Here is a 16,854-nt window from a genome sequence, read left to right as displayed (position 1 = left end):
CAACTCTTTATAACTGCCATCTGGTTTCTGTACAAAATGTAAATAGCCTTTCGCTCCCTGTATTTTATCCCTACCATCTTTAGAATTTGAAAGAGAGTATTCCAGTCAGCATTGTTAAAAGCTTTCTCTAAGTCTACAAATGCTATGAACGTAGGTTTATCTTTCCTTAACCTAGCTTCTATGAGAAGTCGTATTCGAGTACAACTACAGTGTACTAAACTTTCCACTACCTCGAGCAGTGTTCAGTCGGGAACCGCTTCATGAGGAAACAAACAATTACAAAATGTCAAGAAGTACGCTTTCAGTCATTTTCCTTTTTTTTATCATGCTGTTGACAACAACAACTTCAGACGCGCACCAATCGGCAGGTTGACAAGAAGGAAGATACCGCTAAGTGCCAGTGTTGACGTAAGAATTCCGCGAGTCGCCTGAGGAAATTTCTAGAACACCTATTATTCAAGCCCCCAGTAGAATCCAAGTCGAAAAACAATACAGATATGGAAGCAAAATGGACTGTGACGTCCCTTATCAACACCTGTCGAATAGTAGTTGTTCATCGTATATGACGTTATTGGAGAAAAGACACTTTTATGAAAAGATCAGGGGAGCTTCAGCAAAAAACATTCCGCTAAACGTAGCTCACGTTTGAATGGCTGTGAAACTAGTGAGCCCGCATCTCGTGGTCGTGCGGTAGCGTTCTCGCTTCCCACGCCCGGGTTCCCGGGTTCGATTCCCGGCGGGATCAGGGATTTTCTCTGCCTCGTGATGGCTGGGTGTTGTGTGCTGTCCTTAGGTTAGTTAGGTTTAAGTAGTTCTAAGTTCTAGGGGACTGATGACCGTAGCAGTTAAGTCCCATAGTGCTCAGAGCCATTTGAACCATTTGAACTAGTGACACAGCTGATTTTATTCACAGAGATTTCCGAAAGGAGTTCGGGACTGGGCCAAATGGTCGACTAAGAACCAAAATACAACCTTACGGAGTATCCTCACAAATATGTGACCGGTCGAAGAATTTTTAATTAATACAAGTCAATACGCTGTATTGGACCATGAAAGTTTAACAGAAAGTAAAGTGGTATTAGGTGTCCATAAGGAAGCGTAAGAAAACTGTTAATACTATCTAAGGCATATTACTTGACTTTCGGAAGCCTTTCGATACAGACATCTAATGAACAAAATACGAGTGTACGGAATGTCACGGCAGCGCCACCTATCACGAATAGACAACAGTTGCTGGCTAAAATGTACATACTTTTTGCTTTTAATCTGAATTTTTTTGTCATCAGTCTTCTAATTCGTCTGATGCGGCCCACCATTAGCTCCTCTTCTGAGGCAACTTCTTCATCTCAGAGTAGCAGTTGCAAGCTACGTCCTCAATTATTTGCTCGATGTATTCCAATCTCTGGCTTCCTCTACAGTTTTTGCAAACTACAGCTCCCTCTAGCGCTATGGAGCTCACTACCTGATGTCTTAACGGATGTCCTATCATCCTGTCTCTTTTCCTTCTCAGTGTTTTCCACATATTCCTTTCCTCTCCGATTCTGCGCAGAACGTCTTCATTCCTTATCTTATTAGTGCACCTAATTTTCAACATTCGTCCTTATCACCATATCTGAAATGCTTCGATTCTCTTCTGTTCCTTGTTCCACTACGATACAATGCTGTACTCCAGACGTACATTCTCGCAAATTTCTTTCTCAAATTAAGAACTGTGTTTGATACTAGTAGTCTTCTCTTGGTCAGGAATGTCCTTTTTTCCAGTGCTACTCTGCTTCTGATGTTCTCCTTGCTCCGTCCGTCATTGGTTATTTTGCTGCCTAGGTAGTTTAATTCCTTAACCTCATCTACTTCATGATCATCAAAATGGTTCAAATGGCTCTGAGCACTATGGGACTTAACATCTATGGTCATCAGTCCCCTAGAACTTAGAACTACTTAAACCTAACTAATCTAAGGACAGCACACAACACCCAGTCATCACGAGGCAGAGAAAATCCCTGACCCCGCCGGGAATCGAACCCGGGAACCCGGGCGTGGGAAGCGAGAACGCTACCGCACGACCACGAGCTGCGGACTTCATGATAATCAATCCTGATGTTAAGTTTCTCGCTGTTCTCATTTCTGGTACTTCTCATTACTTTCGCCTTTCTTCAATTTACTCTCAATCCATATTCTGTACTCATTCCATTCAAAAGACCATGTAATTCTTCTTTACTCTCACTGAGGATAGCAATGTCATCATAGACATCCTTCACGTTCAATTTTAATTCCACTCCTGGACCTTTCTTTTATTTTCATCATTGCTTCTTCGATGTACAGATTGAACACTATGGGCGAAAGACTACACCTTTTTAATCCGAGAATTTCGTTCATGGTCGTCCACTCGTGTTATTCCCTCTTAACTATTGTCCATATTGTATATAACCTATCTCTCCCCACAGCTTACCCCTATTTTCCTCAGAATTTGGAACATTTTACACCATTTTACATTATTGAACGTTTTTTCTAGATCGACAAATCCGAAGAACGTGTCTTGATTATTCTTTAGTCTTACTTCCATTATGAACCGCATCGTCAGAATTGGCTCTCTGGTGCCTTTACCTTCCCTAAGGTCAAACTGATCGTCATGCAACACATCTTCAGTTTCCTTTCCATTCTTTTGTATATTATTCTTGTCAGTAACTTGGGTTCATGAGCTGTTGAGCTGATTGTACCATAATTCTCGCACTTCTCAGCTCGTGCAGTATTCGGAAAAGTATGGATGATGTTTTTCCGAAAGTTAGCTGGTATGTCGCCAGTCTGATACATTCTACACACCAACGTAAATAGTCGTTTTGTTGCCACTTTTCGCGAAGATTTTAGAAATTCTGATGGAATGTTATCTATCCTTTCTGCCTTATTTGATCGTAAGTCCTCCAAACCTCTCTTAAATTCTGATTCTAATATTGGATCCCCTATCCCTTCTAAATGGACTCCTGTGTCTTCCTCTATCAGATCAGACAAATTTTCCCTCTCATAGAGCCCTACAATGTACTCTTTCCACCTATCCGCGCTCTCCTCTGCATTTAACTGTGGAATTCCCGTTGCACTATTAATGTTACCGCCCTTGTTTCTAATTTCACCGAAGGTTGTTTTGCCTTTCCTGTGCTGAGTCAGTCCTTCCAACAATAATTTCTTTTTCTCCAACATTTCGCGGCCCTGTCAGCAACTGTATAAATATTAATTTTAATAACCAACAGCCTCAGTTGCCTACCTAGATTTGCCTAGGTTTCAGTCGGGATAACCCAACCTTCTTCAGAATAACAGTAACTACCGTTTGTCCATAGTGGACATCGTCAAGCTAAAACTACAAATCCATAAATTATCGTCAGACTGTCAAAACTTATCTGAAACTGAGTCGGCCCCACTTGGCGACCGCGATGCGGCAGCCACGAGTTGCTGTACTGGAACTGACCGTAGCGTCGTGAGGCCCGCCTAGGCGGACACACTACCTTGCGCCTGCGCATAAACTGTGTGATAGTTACTTGTTGGGACAAGACGCGAACCTAACTCCTATCCCTAAATTTACTAGCAAAGTGAAGTAAAAGGTACAGCTGAGGAAAAGGGCGTATTATATGTTGTCCTGTGTAGAACGTACTCAGATCGACTGTCTTAACATTTATGAAGTATTCGTTGGTAATGATGTGAGGAAGACATCATGTGCTTACAACGTATGGCCTATCTAGGAAAATTTTGTGCTTAAGCACGAAGTTTAAACACCTCAAAAGAACTTAGGAATGGGAAGGATAATATAAAGCCAACATCGTCATTATTACGACTAGGTCTAGAAATTTTTAAGACGTAATTGTTAAGCACTTGCTTAGCTATGGTTACAACGCATGAACATCCTACTGACTTAGCACACAAATGGTCAAGATAGAACTTATGAACAAGTTTGTGTCTAATCTATAACATCCGGCAATACGGGCCATATAAAATAGATGGTCACTGTTCAAGATTAGTATATTTGACCTGAAATGGTCTAGAATCAAGTCAAAAACTAATGATGCACGTGCCTGATAGAGCTTCTTTGCGAAGTTATGGTTATGAGTTGCAGAAAACACTACAGTAGGCGATAATGTGGCGGCAATGGGGTACTCAAATTGCCTTCTTGGAGGTGATCCACACACATAGTGTAAAAGCTGTGAGAGGACCACTGCCATCATAATTCGGGCCTGGTGACCACTGCCATTGAACTTAGGGAGTGACAGCGGAAATATGCTTAAAGCTAAAGTGTGACTTGGCGAACATCGGTCTACTCAGCACACTTAAAACTATTGACCGACATAGGTCAATTATGCTCAACGCTAAAGTGTGACTTGGCGAACATCGCTCCGTTCTACACACTTAAAATAATTGACCGACATAGGTCAATATGTACTCAAAGAACTAGTTTAAATTATGGGAGGATGACGCGGAATGGTTAAATTATGATGCGATTTGGCGAGCAACGCTCCAAGGACACCTTTAAACGTCACTGAGTAAGATCAGTTCAAACTGATTCGTCTAGTCTGACCCAAAAACTTCGTATCCAGTAGATTGTGGCAAGGTTACGTTACCCTCTCGTGATACTTATATGGATATGACTGCTATTAATTAAGTTAATAAAAAGTTGAGTATGAGTAGGTGATGGCCTCACTGCTGTCGTATACACGTAGCACTGACCAAAGTGTGTAGACCGGAGCGATGTTCGCCAAGCCACACTTTAGCATTGAGCATAATTGACCTCTGTCAGTCAATAGTTTTAAGTATACAAAATTGTTGAGGCTTTCGTGGCCACTTGTTGACAAACTGCCTATTGGCTTCTGTCTCGGGTTCTTCGGCCGACGTTCATCTAATGATTTTTCTGACGTTTCACCAGCACGAGTGGCTGGCATTGTCAAAGCTTCACCGCCGGCCGGAGTGGCCGAGCGGTTAAAGGCGCTACAGTCTGGAACAGCACGACCGCTACTGTCGCAGGTTCGAATCTTGCCTCGGGCATGGATGTGTGTGATGTCCTTAGGTTAGTTAGGTTTAAGTAGTTCTAAGTTCTAGGGGACTTACGACCACAGCAGTTGAGTCCCATAGTGCTCAGAGCCATTTTTTCAAAGCTTCACCCTCCAGTGCCGGTGGTGAACTGGAGCCGAGCTCGCGGGCGCAGACTATACTCCACAAATTATATTAGAAGTCTAAGAGAGCCAAACACTCGGCGAAGTAAGGAACCAGAAAAAGAAATGTCGGGTACGGCCTTTCTGCCATACATTCCCAGAGTGACGGGCAGAATCGGCCGTATATTGCGCAAACATGGCGTAAAGACGATTTTCAAACCGACAAGGAAGATCAAACAGTGTCTTAGATCGGCGAAGGAGAAAAGAGACCCACTTCCAATGTCGGGAATATACCGCATACCATGCACATGCGGAAAAGTTTATGTCGGAATGACTGGACGATCCATTAACACCAGGATGAAAGATCATAAGCGACATTGCAGCTTGGGGCAGGTGGATAAATCGGCCGTGGCAGAGCACGCACTGAATGAGACCGACCACGTAATAAAATTCGCCGACACGGAAGTTCTGGCTGTAGAGAAGCACTATCACACGCGCTTGTTCAGAGAAGCTGTAGAAATACAAAAACACGCTAACAGTTTGAACAAGAAAGAGGAAAGCCTTAAGGTAAACGGATCCTGGCTTTCCGTACTGCAGCGAACGACCGTCGCAGGTAGCAAGAGCAGAACCGCACCGGAAATGACCGCGGAGAAGCCCTCAGACGTTGGCGCGCCAGGTACATATAGTCTGCGGCCGCGAGCTCGGCTCCAGTTCACCACCGGCAATGGAGGGTGAAGCTTTGACAATGCCAGCCACTCGTGCTGGCGAAACGTCAGAAAAATCATTAGATGAACGTCGGTCGAAGAACCCAATAGGCAGTTTGTCAGTTTTAAGTGTGTTGACTGGAGCGACGTTCGCCAAGTCACACTTTAGCTTTAAGCATATTTCCGCTGTCACTCCCTAAGTTCAATGGCAGTGGTCACCAGGCCCGAATTATGATGGCAGTGGTCCACACACAGTATTTACAGTATGTGTGTGGATCACCTCCAGGAAGGCAAATTGGATACCCCATTGCCGCCACATTATCCCCAACTACAGTGTTTTCTGCAACTCATAACCATAACTTCACCAAGAAGCTCAATCAGGCACGTGCATTAGCTTTTGACTTGATTCTAGACCATTTCAAGTCAAATGTACTAATCTTGAATAATGACAATCTATTTTATATGGCTCGTATTGCTGGACGTTACAGATTAGATATAAACTTGTTCATAAGTTCAATCATGACCATTTGTGTGCTAAGTCAATAGGATGTTCATGCGTTGCAACCATAGCTAAGCAAGCGCTTAACAATTACGTCTTAAAAATTTCTAGACCTAGTCGTAATAATGACGATGTTGGCTTTATATTATCCTTCCCGCTCCTAAGTTCTTTTTAGGTGATTAAACTTCGTGCTTAAGCACAAAAGTTTCCTAGATAGGCTATAAAATGTTCAAATGTGTGTGAAATCTTATGGAACTTAACTGCTAAGGTCATCAGTCCCTAAGCTTACACACTACTTAACCTAAATTAACCTAAGGACAAACACACACACCCATGCCCGAGGGAGGACTCGAACCTCCGCCACGCCAGGACCAGCCGGACAGTCCATGACTGCAGCGCCTTAGACCGCTTTTTTTATTTACTCATTTTGTTCGATATAGTTCGTTGCGTTTGGTCGGAGCGGACGTCATAAGACATCCGTTCAAATTGATCGTTGGTTCCTTGACTCAGTTTTTTTTATTTATTTATTATTACAAAGAGCACGCAGCCCTCTGACCGAACACGCTGAGCTACCGTGCCGGCTATTTTTAAACCTAACTAACCTAAGGACATCACACAACACCCAGTCATCACGAGGCAGAGAAAATCCCTGACCCCGCCGGGAATCGAACCCGGGAACCCGGGCGTGGGAAGCGAGAACGCTTCCGCACGACTACGAGCTGCGGACGACCTCTCGGCTAATCCCGCGCGGCATATAGACCATACCTTGTAAGCAAATAATGTCTTCCTCATATCATGACCAATGAATACTTCATAAATGTTAAGACAGTCGATCTAAGTACGTTGTGCACAGGTTAACATATACGCCCGTTTCCTCAGCTACACCTTTTACTTCACTTTACTAGTAAATTCAAGGCGAGGAGTTAAGTTCACGTCTTTTCCCAACAAGTAACTATCACACAGTTTATGCGCAGGCGCAAGGTACCGTGTCCGCCTAGGCGGGCCTCGCGACGCTACGGTCAGTTCCAGTACAGCACTCGCGGCTGCCGCATCGCGGTCGCGAAATGGGGCCGAGGCAGTTCCAGATAAGTTTTTACAGTCTGCCGATAATTTATGGATATTTAGCTTGACGATGTCCACTATGGACAAACGGTAGTTACTGTTATTCTGAAGAATGTTGGGTTACTCCGACTGAAACCTAGGTAAATTCAAGGTGAACGGTGCAACTGAGGCTGTTGTTTATTAAAATTAAAATTAACATTTCTTTTTCGATTTCTTCACTTTTTCATGCAGCCATTTCGTCTTCACTTCCCTGCACTTCCTATTTATTTCATTCCTCAGCGAATTGTATTTCTGTATTCTTGAATTTCCATGAACATTTTTGTACTTCCTTCTTTCACCGATCAACTGAAGTATTTCTTCTGTTAGCCTTGGTTTCTTTGCATTACCTTTTTTGTACCTACGTTTTTTTTCTTTCCAGATTCTGTGATTGTCAATTATAGAGATGTCCATTCCTATTCAATTGTACTGCCTGCTGAGCTATTCCTTATTGTTGTATCTATAGCCTTAGAGAACCTCAACCGTATCTCGTCACTCCTTAGTACTTCCGTATCCCACTTCTTTGCGGGTTGATTCCTCCTGACTAATCTCTTATACTTCAGGCTGCTCTTCATCACTACTACATCGTGATCTGAGTGTATATATGCTCCTCACAATCCAGTATGCGATTTCGGAATATCTGTCTGACCACGGTGTAATCCAACTGCAATCTTCCCATATTACCAAGCCTTTTCCAAATATACCTCCTCCTCACGTGATTCTTCAACAGAGTATTCGCTATTAGTAGCAGACATTTATGACAGAACTCAATTAGTCTTTCTCCTCTCTCATTCCTTGTCCCAAACCCACATTCTCCTGTAACCTTTTCTTCTACTCCTTTCCCTGCAACTGTATTCCATTCCCCCATGACTATTAGATTTTCATCTCCCTTTACGCACTGTATTACCCTTTCAATATCCTCATATACTTTCTACATCTGAACCTTCAACTTGCGACGTCGGTATGTGTACTTGAACTACGGTTGTTGGTGTAGGTTTACTGTCGATTGTGATAAGGAAACCCTATCACTGAACTGTTCACAGTTAAACGCTCTCTGCCCTATCTTCCTATTCATAACGAAACCTATTCCCCTTAAACCATTTTCTGCTGCTACTGATATTACCCTATACTCATATGACCAGAAAACCTTGGTTTCTTTCCATTTCACTTCACTGACCCCTCCTAGATCTAGATTGAGCCTTTGAATTTTCCTTTTCAGATTTTCTAGCTTCCCTACCACGTCCAAACTTCTGAAAATCCACGCACCGACTAGTGCAACATTATCCTTTCTTTAGTTGACAGAATGAGATTATCACTCTGCAGTGGAGTGTGCGCTGATATGAAACTTCCTGGCAGATTAAAACTGTGTGCCCGACCGGGACTCGAACTCGGGACCTTTGCCTTTCGCGGGCAAGTGCTCTACCATCTGAGTTATCCAAGCACGACTCACGCCCGGTCCTCACAGCTTTACTTCTGCCAGTATCTCGTCTCCTACCTTCCAAAGGTCCCGAGTTCGAGCTTCGGTCGGGCACACAGTTTTAATCTGCCTGGAAGTTTCATATCAGCGCACACTACGCTGCAGAGTGAAAATCTCACTTTGGAAACATCCCCCAGGCTGTGGCTAAGCCATGTTTCCGCAGTATCCTTTCTTTCAGGAGTGCTAGTTCTGCAAGGTTCGCAGGAGAGATTCTGTAAAGTTTGGAAGGTCGGAGACGAGATACTGGCAGAAGTAAAGCTGTGAGTACCGGGCGTGAGTCGTGCTCCGGCAGCTCAGATGGTAGAGCACTTGCCCGCGAAAGGCAAAGGTCCCGAGTTCGAGTCTCGGTCGGGCACACAGTTTTAATCTGCCTGGAAGTTTCTTTCTTTAGTTATTGAATCTTTTTCTCACGGTCACCTCCCCCTTAGCAGTCCCCTTCCAGAGACCCGAATGGGAGACTATTCCGGAATCTTCTGCCACTGGAGAGATCATCTTGACCATTTTTAATTACAGCCCACATGTCCTGTGGATACATGTCATATGTCTTTAATGCAGTGGTTTCCATCGCCTTCTTCATCGTCATGCCGTTGATCACTGCTAATGCTTCCGCCTTTAGGGGCAGTTCCCCATCCCAGGGCCAGGAGAGTGCATTGAGCCTCTGTCCGTTCCTGCGGCCCCTTTGACAAGGCCGTTGGGGGAAGGAGGGTGACTTCTTAAGCCGTAAGACTTCAGACACCAATGCTGATTATTGATCAAAATTTAAACGGTGGCGAGTTTCGAAGAACGGACCGAGCACTTTGTGGTTACTAATCTAAGACGCTACTCCTACACCGTGGGAACACCACATAATAATCCGAATATGTAATAAAAATGGGGATATCCGATCTGAAAATACAAAGTTGATCCCATCCATGCATGAAGTGTGGTTAGGAGGTGGCCAGTTGTAGCACAGCCTTACTAATGTTTACTTTTCAACAAGAACATTTTTTTCGGACGATGCGTCGTTTTCCAGATACTGAGTTATCTCAAGTTAAAACCACCCCCCCCCCCCCCCGCCCTATACTGAAATGACCTAATCCATAACGTCAGAAGTTCCATGATGCTTTTCGTGAATGATGCTGCTGTGTACAGGAAGGACACAACGTTAGAAAATTGGAGCGAAATGCAGGAAGACCTCTAGAGGATAAACGTTTGGTGGAGGGATTGGTGGTTTACCTTGAACGTAAATAAATATAACGTATTGTGCATAAATAGGTAGAAAGGTAAATTATTGTACTATTACACGATTGCAGAATAATCACTGGAAGCAGTTAAGTCAATAAAATATCTAGGAGGTAGAGTACGAAGCGATTTGAAGCAGAGCGACCATAGAAAACTAATCGCAGATAAGGGAAACGACAGCCAGATTCATTGAAAGAGATCTAGGAAGTACAGCCACCCTATAAAAAGATTGCTTACAAAACCCTCGTCCCACCGACGTGTGAAAATTACTCATAAGTCTGCGATCTGCACCAGATGTGATGGATACAGAAAACAGAGTAGATCCAAAAAAGAGCAGAACATTTCGTTATAAATTCAGTAACCCAAAAGCACCATAGAGATGCTAAGCCAACTCCAGCAGCAGCTTCGACTAATAGGATTAATGCTGAAAGTTGCGTTAGAATCAGTAGATGGTCGCGTCAATGAGGAACCTTGTAGCTCTTAGGCTCAATAATGTGTCTTAGAGGTCGTTACGCAGTGCTTCGTTTACGTCCCTTCTATCAACTTCCTGTAGAGTCCTTAGATTTTACTGACTTATCTAGAAGGTGATGGTAATTACAGAATAATGCGACATCTGCAAATACACTACTGGCCATTAAAATTGCTACACCACGAAGATGACGTGCTACAGACGCGAAATTTAACCGACACGAAGAAGATGCTGTGATATGCAAATGATTAGCTTTTCAGAGTATTCACAAAAGGATGGCGCCGGTGGAGACACCTACATCGTGCCGACATGAGGAAAGTTTCCAACCGATTTGTCATAAACTAACAGCAGTTGACCGGCGTTGCCTGGTGAAACGTTGTTGTGATGCCTCGTGTAAGGAGGAGAAATGAGTACCATCACGTTTCCGACTTTATAAAGGTCGGATTGTACCCTATCGCGATTGCGGTTTATCGTATCACGACATTGCTGCTCGTTGGTCGAGATCCAATGACTATTAGCAGAATATGGAATCGGGGGGTTCAGGAGGGTAATACGGAACGCCGTGTTGGATCCCAACGGCCTCGTATCACTAGCAGTCGAGATGACAGGCATCTTATCTGCATGGCTGTAATGGATCATACAGCCACGTCTCGATCCCTGAGTCAACAGATGGGGACATTTGCAAGACAACAAATGTGTGCACGAACAGTTCGACGACGTTTGCAGCAGCATGGACTATCAGCTCGGAGAACCATGGCTGCAGTTACCCCTCCACGCTGCATCACAGACAGGAACGCCTGCGATGGTGTACTCAACGACGAACCTGGGTGCACGAATGGCAAAACGTCATTTTTTGCGATGAATCCAGGTTCTGTTTACAGAACCACGATGGTCGCATCCGTGTTTGGCGACATCGCGGTGAACACACATTGGAAGCGTGTATTCGCCATCGTCATACTGGCGTATCACCCGGCGTGATGGTATGGGGTGCCATTGGTTACACGTCTCGGGCACCTCTCGTTCGCATTGACGGCACTTTGAACAGTGGATGTTATATTTCAGATGTGTTACGACCCGTGGCTCTACGCTTCATTCGATCCCTGCGAAACCCTACTTTTCAGCAGGATAATGCACGACCGCATGTTGCAGGTCTACATCTACATCTACATCCATACTCCGCAAGCCACCTGACGGTGTGTGGCGGAGGGTACCTTGAGTACCTCTATCGGTTCTCCCTTCTATTCCAGTCTCGTATTGTTCGTGGAAAGAAGGATTGTCGGTATGCCTCTGTGTGGGCTCTAATTTCTCTGATTTTATCCTCATGGTCTCTTCGCGAGATATACGTAGGAGGGAGCAATATACTGCTTGACTCTTCGGTGAAGGTATGTTCTCGAAACTTTGACAAAAGCCCGTACCGAGCTACTGAGCGTCTCTCCTGCAGAGTCTTCCACTGGAGTTTATCTATCATCTCCGTAACGCTTTCGCGATTACTAAATGATCCTGTAACGAAGCGTGCTGCTCTATCATTACTAGTGTGGCATTTGATGAGTATTAACATCAAATTTTGGCGAACATTCACTTTGAAAATTTACATCGATAATAATTATTGAACAGTTTCGTTATCTAGGGATAATAGGATCTGTGCAATAGACTCTGAACAGCTCTGATAGTACAATAGCTGATATGGGTAATCATATGTCTGTAACTTTACGCTTTATCGTTTTCAGAATATAGTGAAAATTGTTATAGTAAACTGCATTTTCTATGAATCCCAGACATCATCCTAAATCCTCAGAGTAATGAACTTCAACAATCAGCAACTGCTATTCTCCATCAGGGTGGGCACAGTGAACTCTAATTACAGGCATCACATTTTTGCTAATCACTTTCTGGTTGCCAACATTGTAGTTAGAGAGACCGTGTTGAGAACGGCAACATACAATAGAAATAATAAAGAAATATAATAAGTTTAATTTCCACCAAGCGCCCAATAAACTCTATAATATGAGAAATAAGAAATGTCCAAGTTTTAATACATCAACAAGTCTCGACTTGTCTGAGACCTTACTGTAAGGAGATTTACACATCTTAGCCCAGCTCCGCCCCCTTACATAATCATGTTGTCACTTCCGATTATGTCATTTAGATTTAGAACAAGTCTTGACTCGTCTCAGACCTTGCTGACTAAGAATTCATACACGTCACAGCAAGTGGAGCGAGAGAGGGACGAAGGGGCGGAGGAGAGGGGCAGCGAGTTTCAAGACCCATATCCCTCCGGTTCCTGGAAACACGGTACGCATAGGCATTAGATGTGAACAACATGACAGATTCCTGAAGGGGGCCTGAATACTCGCCAGTTTGTACCATAAATAGTAAGTCATGTTGTCACAACACGAGAGAAGAAAAGTTGCTGCTCACCCTGTAGCGGAGACGCTGAGTCGCGATATGCACAATAAAAAGATTCACACAATCATAGCTTTCGGCCATCAAGGCCTTTGTCAGCAGTAGACACACATACACACACGCACACACACACTCACGCAAGCGCAACTTGGACACACGTCTGCAGTCTCAGAGAGCTGAAACTAAACTTGGCAGTGTAGTTTCAGCTCTCTGAGACTGCAGACGTGTGTGCAAGTTGCGCTTGCGTGAGTGTGTGTGTACATGTGTGTATGTGTGTCTACTGCTGACAAAGGCCTTGATGGCCGAAAGCTATGATTGTGTGAATCTTTTTATTGTGCATATCGCGACTCAGCATCTCCGCTACAGGGTGATTAGCAACTTTCCTTCTCTCGTATTGTTACATTCCATCCTGGATTTTCCATTGTTTGAAATCATGTTGTCATAATTTTAATGATCAGGCTCCCAATGTTTCAGGACAATGCGAGACCCCACACTGCAGTTCCCACCATAAACACTTCGAGAAATGTACGAATCTGTGAATGGCTTGACCAGTCCTCTGATTTGTCACCTACAGAACACGTCTCAAACATAGCGGGAAGACGTATACTTCCTACGGGCCTCTAGCCAGCAACTTTTGTGACTGACCAACGATGTGTTTCAGGCATGGCGAGAGGTTCGCCAAGGCCACATTGGGAGGCTGTTTGCTTCCACAACACGATAAACACAGGTGTGTCTCGGGGCCCACGGGTGTCACACCTCATACTGATGTTGATGATTTACACCATTTCCGGAAGGAATAAAAGTTTAATCATTTACTAACTCGTCATGTGATGAACATCTCCACAGTCTCATATACATCGGAATGATACTTCATGATGAAACATTTCCCTTCTAGGTCAGTTTATGAAATACTTTTGTTTTCTCCGGTAATGCCTATTGGAACTTTCCACAGACATCTGTCAGCATACTGAGTCATAAATTTCATGTCGTCCAGTAAATACCTACATCGGTGCAGAAGAAACTATTACTCGTGGCGTGTTCGTCCACGAAAACATCTCGGCTTCTGATTATGTGTTTGCGCTGCAACAAATTTGAACTTGCTCCATCAACTCAATCACAATGGAAAGGCCATTTACTACAGGCGTGTTCTTAAGCTCCCCTGAAAAATATCGTGTACGAGGGCTGAAAAAAAAGAATCAAGGCTAATATTAAGACTTTGTGTACTTAGAAAGTACGTTCAGTTGCTTGTGGCTACCCAAGCTAGTACCCATCTCCGCCCACATACATTGACATTTTTGCATGTACCACTGTGCAAAACATTTGTGCATTTCACAGCGTGACTAGACAATTCGAGGTCACAAAACAGTCGCGTGTTAATATGACACGACAAAAAGTTCTTCAGTAATATCAAGAATCTTTCTACTTGTCTGGATGTAATTATTTCGAATATTACGTTTTCCACGGTTTTTGCGTCATTTGAGTAAGCTGTGTGCTCCTCTTTTACGCCCTACCGTTATTTCCTCCTTGTTACAGGGAAGGAGCCTCGTTCAGCAAGTGCCTGATGTACAACCAGAGCGATGTGACGGACTTCGGCGGCAGCAGGGAACCTGTGAAGTGCCAGCACGGCTGGGAGTATGACGACACCTGGTTCTCCCTGACAGTGACGTCACAGATGAACTGGGTCTGCGACAACAAGCAGGCCGTCAATGACGTCTTGTTCTACTCACAGATTATTGGAGTGGCCCTGGGGTTACTGTTTGGCTACATAGGCGACATGTGCGTAGCTGTTTTTTTAAGGCTGGTTTAATCCATCATGAATCACTTAATAATTTTGATTAATTCACGAAAAGACAAACTGATTATTTTTAGTAAATAAGAAGTTGAGGTATTTTTAGAAGTTTTGATTGGTTTTTCAATAACGACAAATTGGTGGTACATTCTTCACAAGTCGCTACCGTTTCAATCATTATAATAAAAGTACATTATTATTATCGTCGACGTGTTCCGATATGTCACACACACTACATTGCATTTCCGCGTTGTGTCTTTTTCTGCAGGTACTGTGGTGAAGTCAGTTACATGTTAATGCACCATGGATTTTTTTTACAGCAGTATTACACATTTATGTTAATAAATAGAGAAAAGCAAAAGATAGTCTTATTCGTACATAGAAGCCAAAGCTACTTAAGGATTTAGTTGCATAAGAATTTTACAGCGCTTTTTTGTGTCCACACACACACACACACACACACACACACACACACACACACACACACACACACGCACGGACGCACGCACGCCAGCTATCCTTCACACTTTTCTATAATAAATACTAAGTTGAGCTCAAGAAGCTGAAAGTAGATTAATATTACACATCATTGACCTAACATTTAAGATATTTCAGTACCATGTACTGCACTGTGACAGTATGCTGTAGAATCAATTTGTTACTGTTAAATTACAGGACGTATATACAGGCACAAAATTTTGTGCAACCGACCACGGTTTCGATTGCAGTAAGGCAATCTTCATCAGATAGAAAGTTACATGGAATACATGTAATTACACCATGGTTTAAAACGTCTGAGCAAAAGTGCTCTCGCCAAACAGAAACCATGGTGTGATTGCATGTATTCCATGTAACTTTTTTTTCTGAGGAAGATTGCCCTAGTGCAATCGAAATCGTAGTCAGTTGACAAAATTTAGTGCAATCGTAATGGGTGTATATACGTCCTGTAATTAAATGGGTTATAGTTGCTGGATCACAGCCAATAAAATATTTTGCTATTAATTTTTTCCTACCAATCCATACTCTGTTCTATAAGGAAATATAATATACAGGATAATTATGTAAGATTTATTTGTAAATTTATAATTTTAGTTGTCTTCTTATTTGCCTTGGGCTGTTTATAACACATATTTATTCCCAGGTAGAAAGAGTTATTTTGAGTTTTCGATTCATTTTTTCCTACTATATGTAAATAAAGTTTGTTCATGTTCTGTAATCATAACCAGAACTTTAGGGCAGTACCAACTGACGATATCTTAATGTGGATAAAAATTTGTTTGCTGTGCTCCATTATGTTATTAGAAACTAAATCCTTACAAAGATTTTTATTGTATAACCAGCTATTGATTTTGCTTTTACTGTGATGTCCCTTGGATTGATGGGGTTTGAGAGACCAAACTAAGAGGTCATCAGTCGCTCCATCGTATATGTGTCAAGCCGGGTGGTTCCTCAGAGAGGAAAGACACAGAAGACAAATCCTGATGAACCCATTGTAACTGAGAATCAATAAAATTTAGAGATACAAGCAAGTAGAAGTGAGTGAATGGTAGGTGGGAGAAAGTGGGTGTATTGGTCCGCCCAGACAGCAGTTGCAGGCCCCCAAAACATGTCATGTGGTGGGAGATGCACCCTCTGCATGCGACTGGCTTTTACTCTCACTCTATTATCACAACAGAAACTAGCAGCACAGACAAGTTTATAAAACGTCAGGAAAGACAACAGCGACGACGAGATAGTAAACCAACGACATATGAGAAAAGAATAAGAACTTGAAATGTGGGAAGGCCAAAAGCCAGGCTGGGCCACCGATCAAGGGCAGCCACGTACCCCCTGGGTCAGAGCAGGCTACGGGGAATCCCTCCAACCCTTCAAGAGACTGTCGAGGTCATTATGCCCTCCCTCACAGAGACTAGTAGAAACCACCTTCACTACTAAAATTTAAAACCAGATCAGCGACTCTGACGTCATCCGCTAACACCAGAGGCAGTGTATCTACAAGTTTAGGGTTTCACTGTGTCTGTGTGTGTGTGGGGGGGGGGAGGGGGGAGGTCAGATTAGGGCATTCCAG

The 16,854-nt window shown here is 43.3% G+C and overlaps 1 protein-coding gene across 4 annotated transcripts in view; it reads left to right on the top strand.

Moving 5' to 3' along the window:
* LOC126177116 (solute carrier family 22 member 7-like) overlaps window positions 1–16,854 on the top strand; it is a 287,762-nt gene that overhangs the window by 96,268 nt on the left and 174,640 nt on the right. For all 4 annotated transcript variants that reach the window (XM_049924385.1, XM_049924383.1, XM_049924386.1 and 1 more), the window contains one exon: window positions 14,531–14,773. In XM_049924385.1, the coding sequence (XP_049780342.1) occupies window positions 14,531–14,773 (243 nt within the window). The remainder of the gene's footprint in view (window positions 1–14,530; window positions 14,774–16,854) is intronic.

Source organism: Schistocerca cancellata, chromosome 3 (genome assembly GCF_023864275.1).
Source record: "Schistocerca cancellata isolate TAMUIC-IGC-003103 chromosome 3, iqSchCanc2.1, whole genome shotgun sequence".
Classification (NCBI taxonomy): Eukaryota; Metazoa; Arthropoda; class Insecta; order Orthoptera; family Acrididae; genus Schistocerca; species Schistocerca cancellata.
The sequence above is the reverse complement of the archived record's forward strand: the minus strand, read 5'-3'. Positions and strand labels throughout refer to the sequence as shown.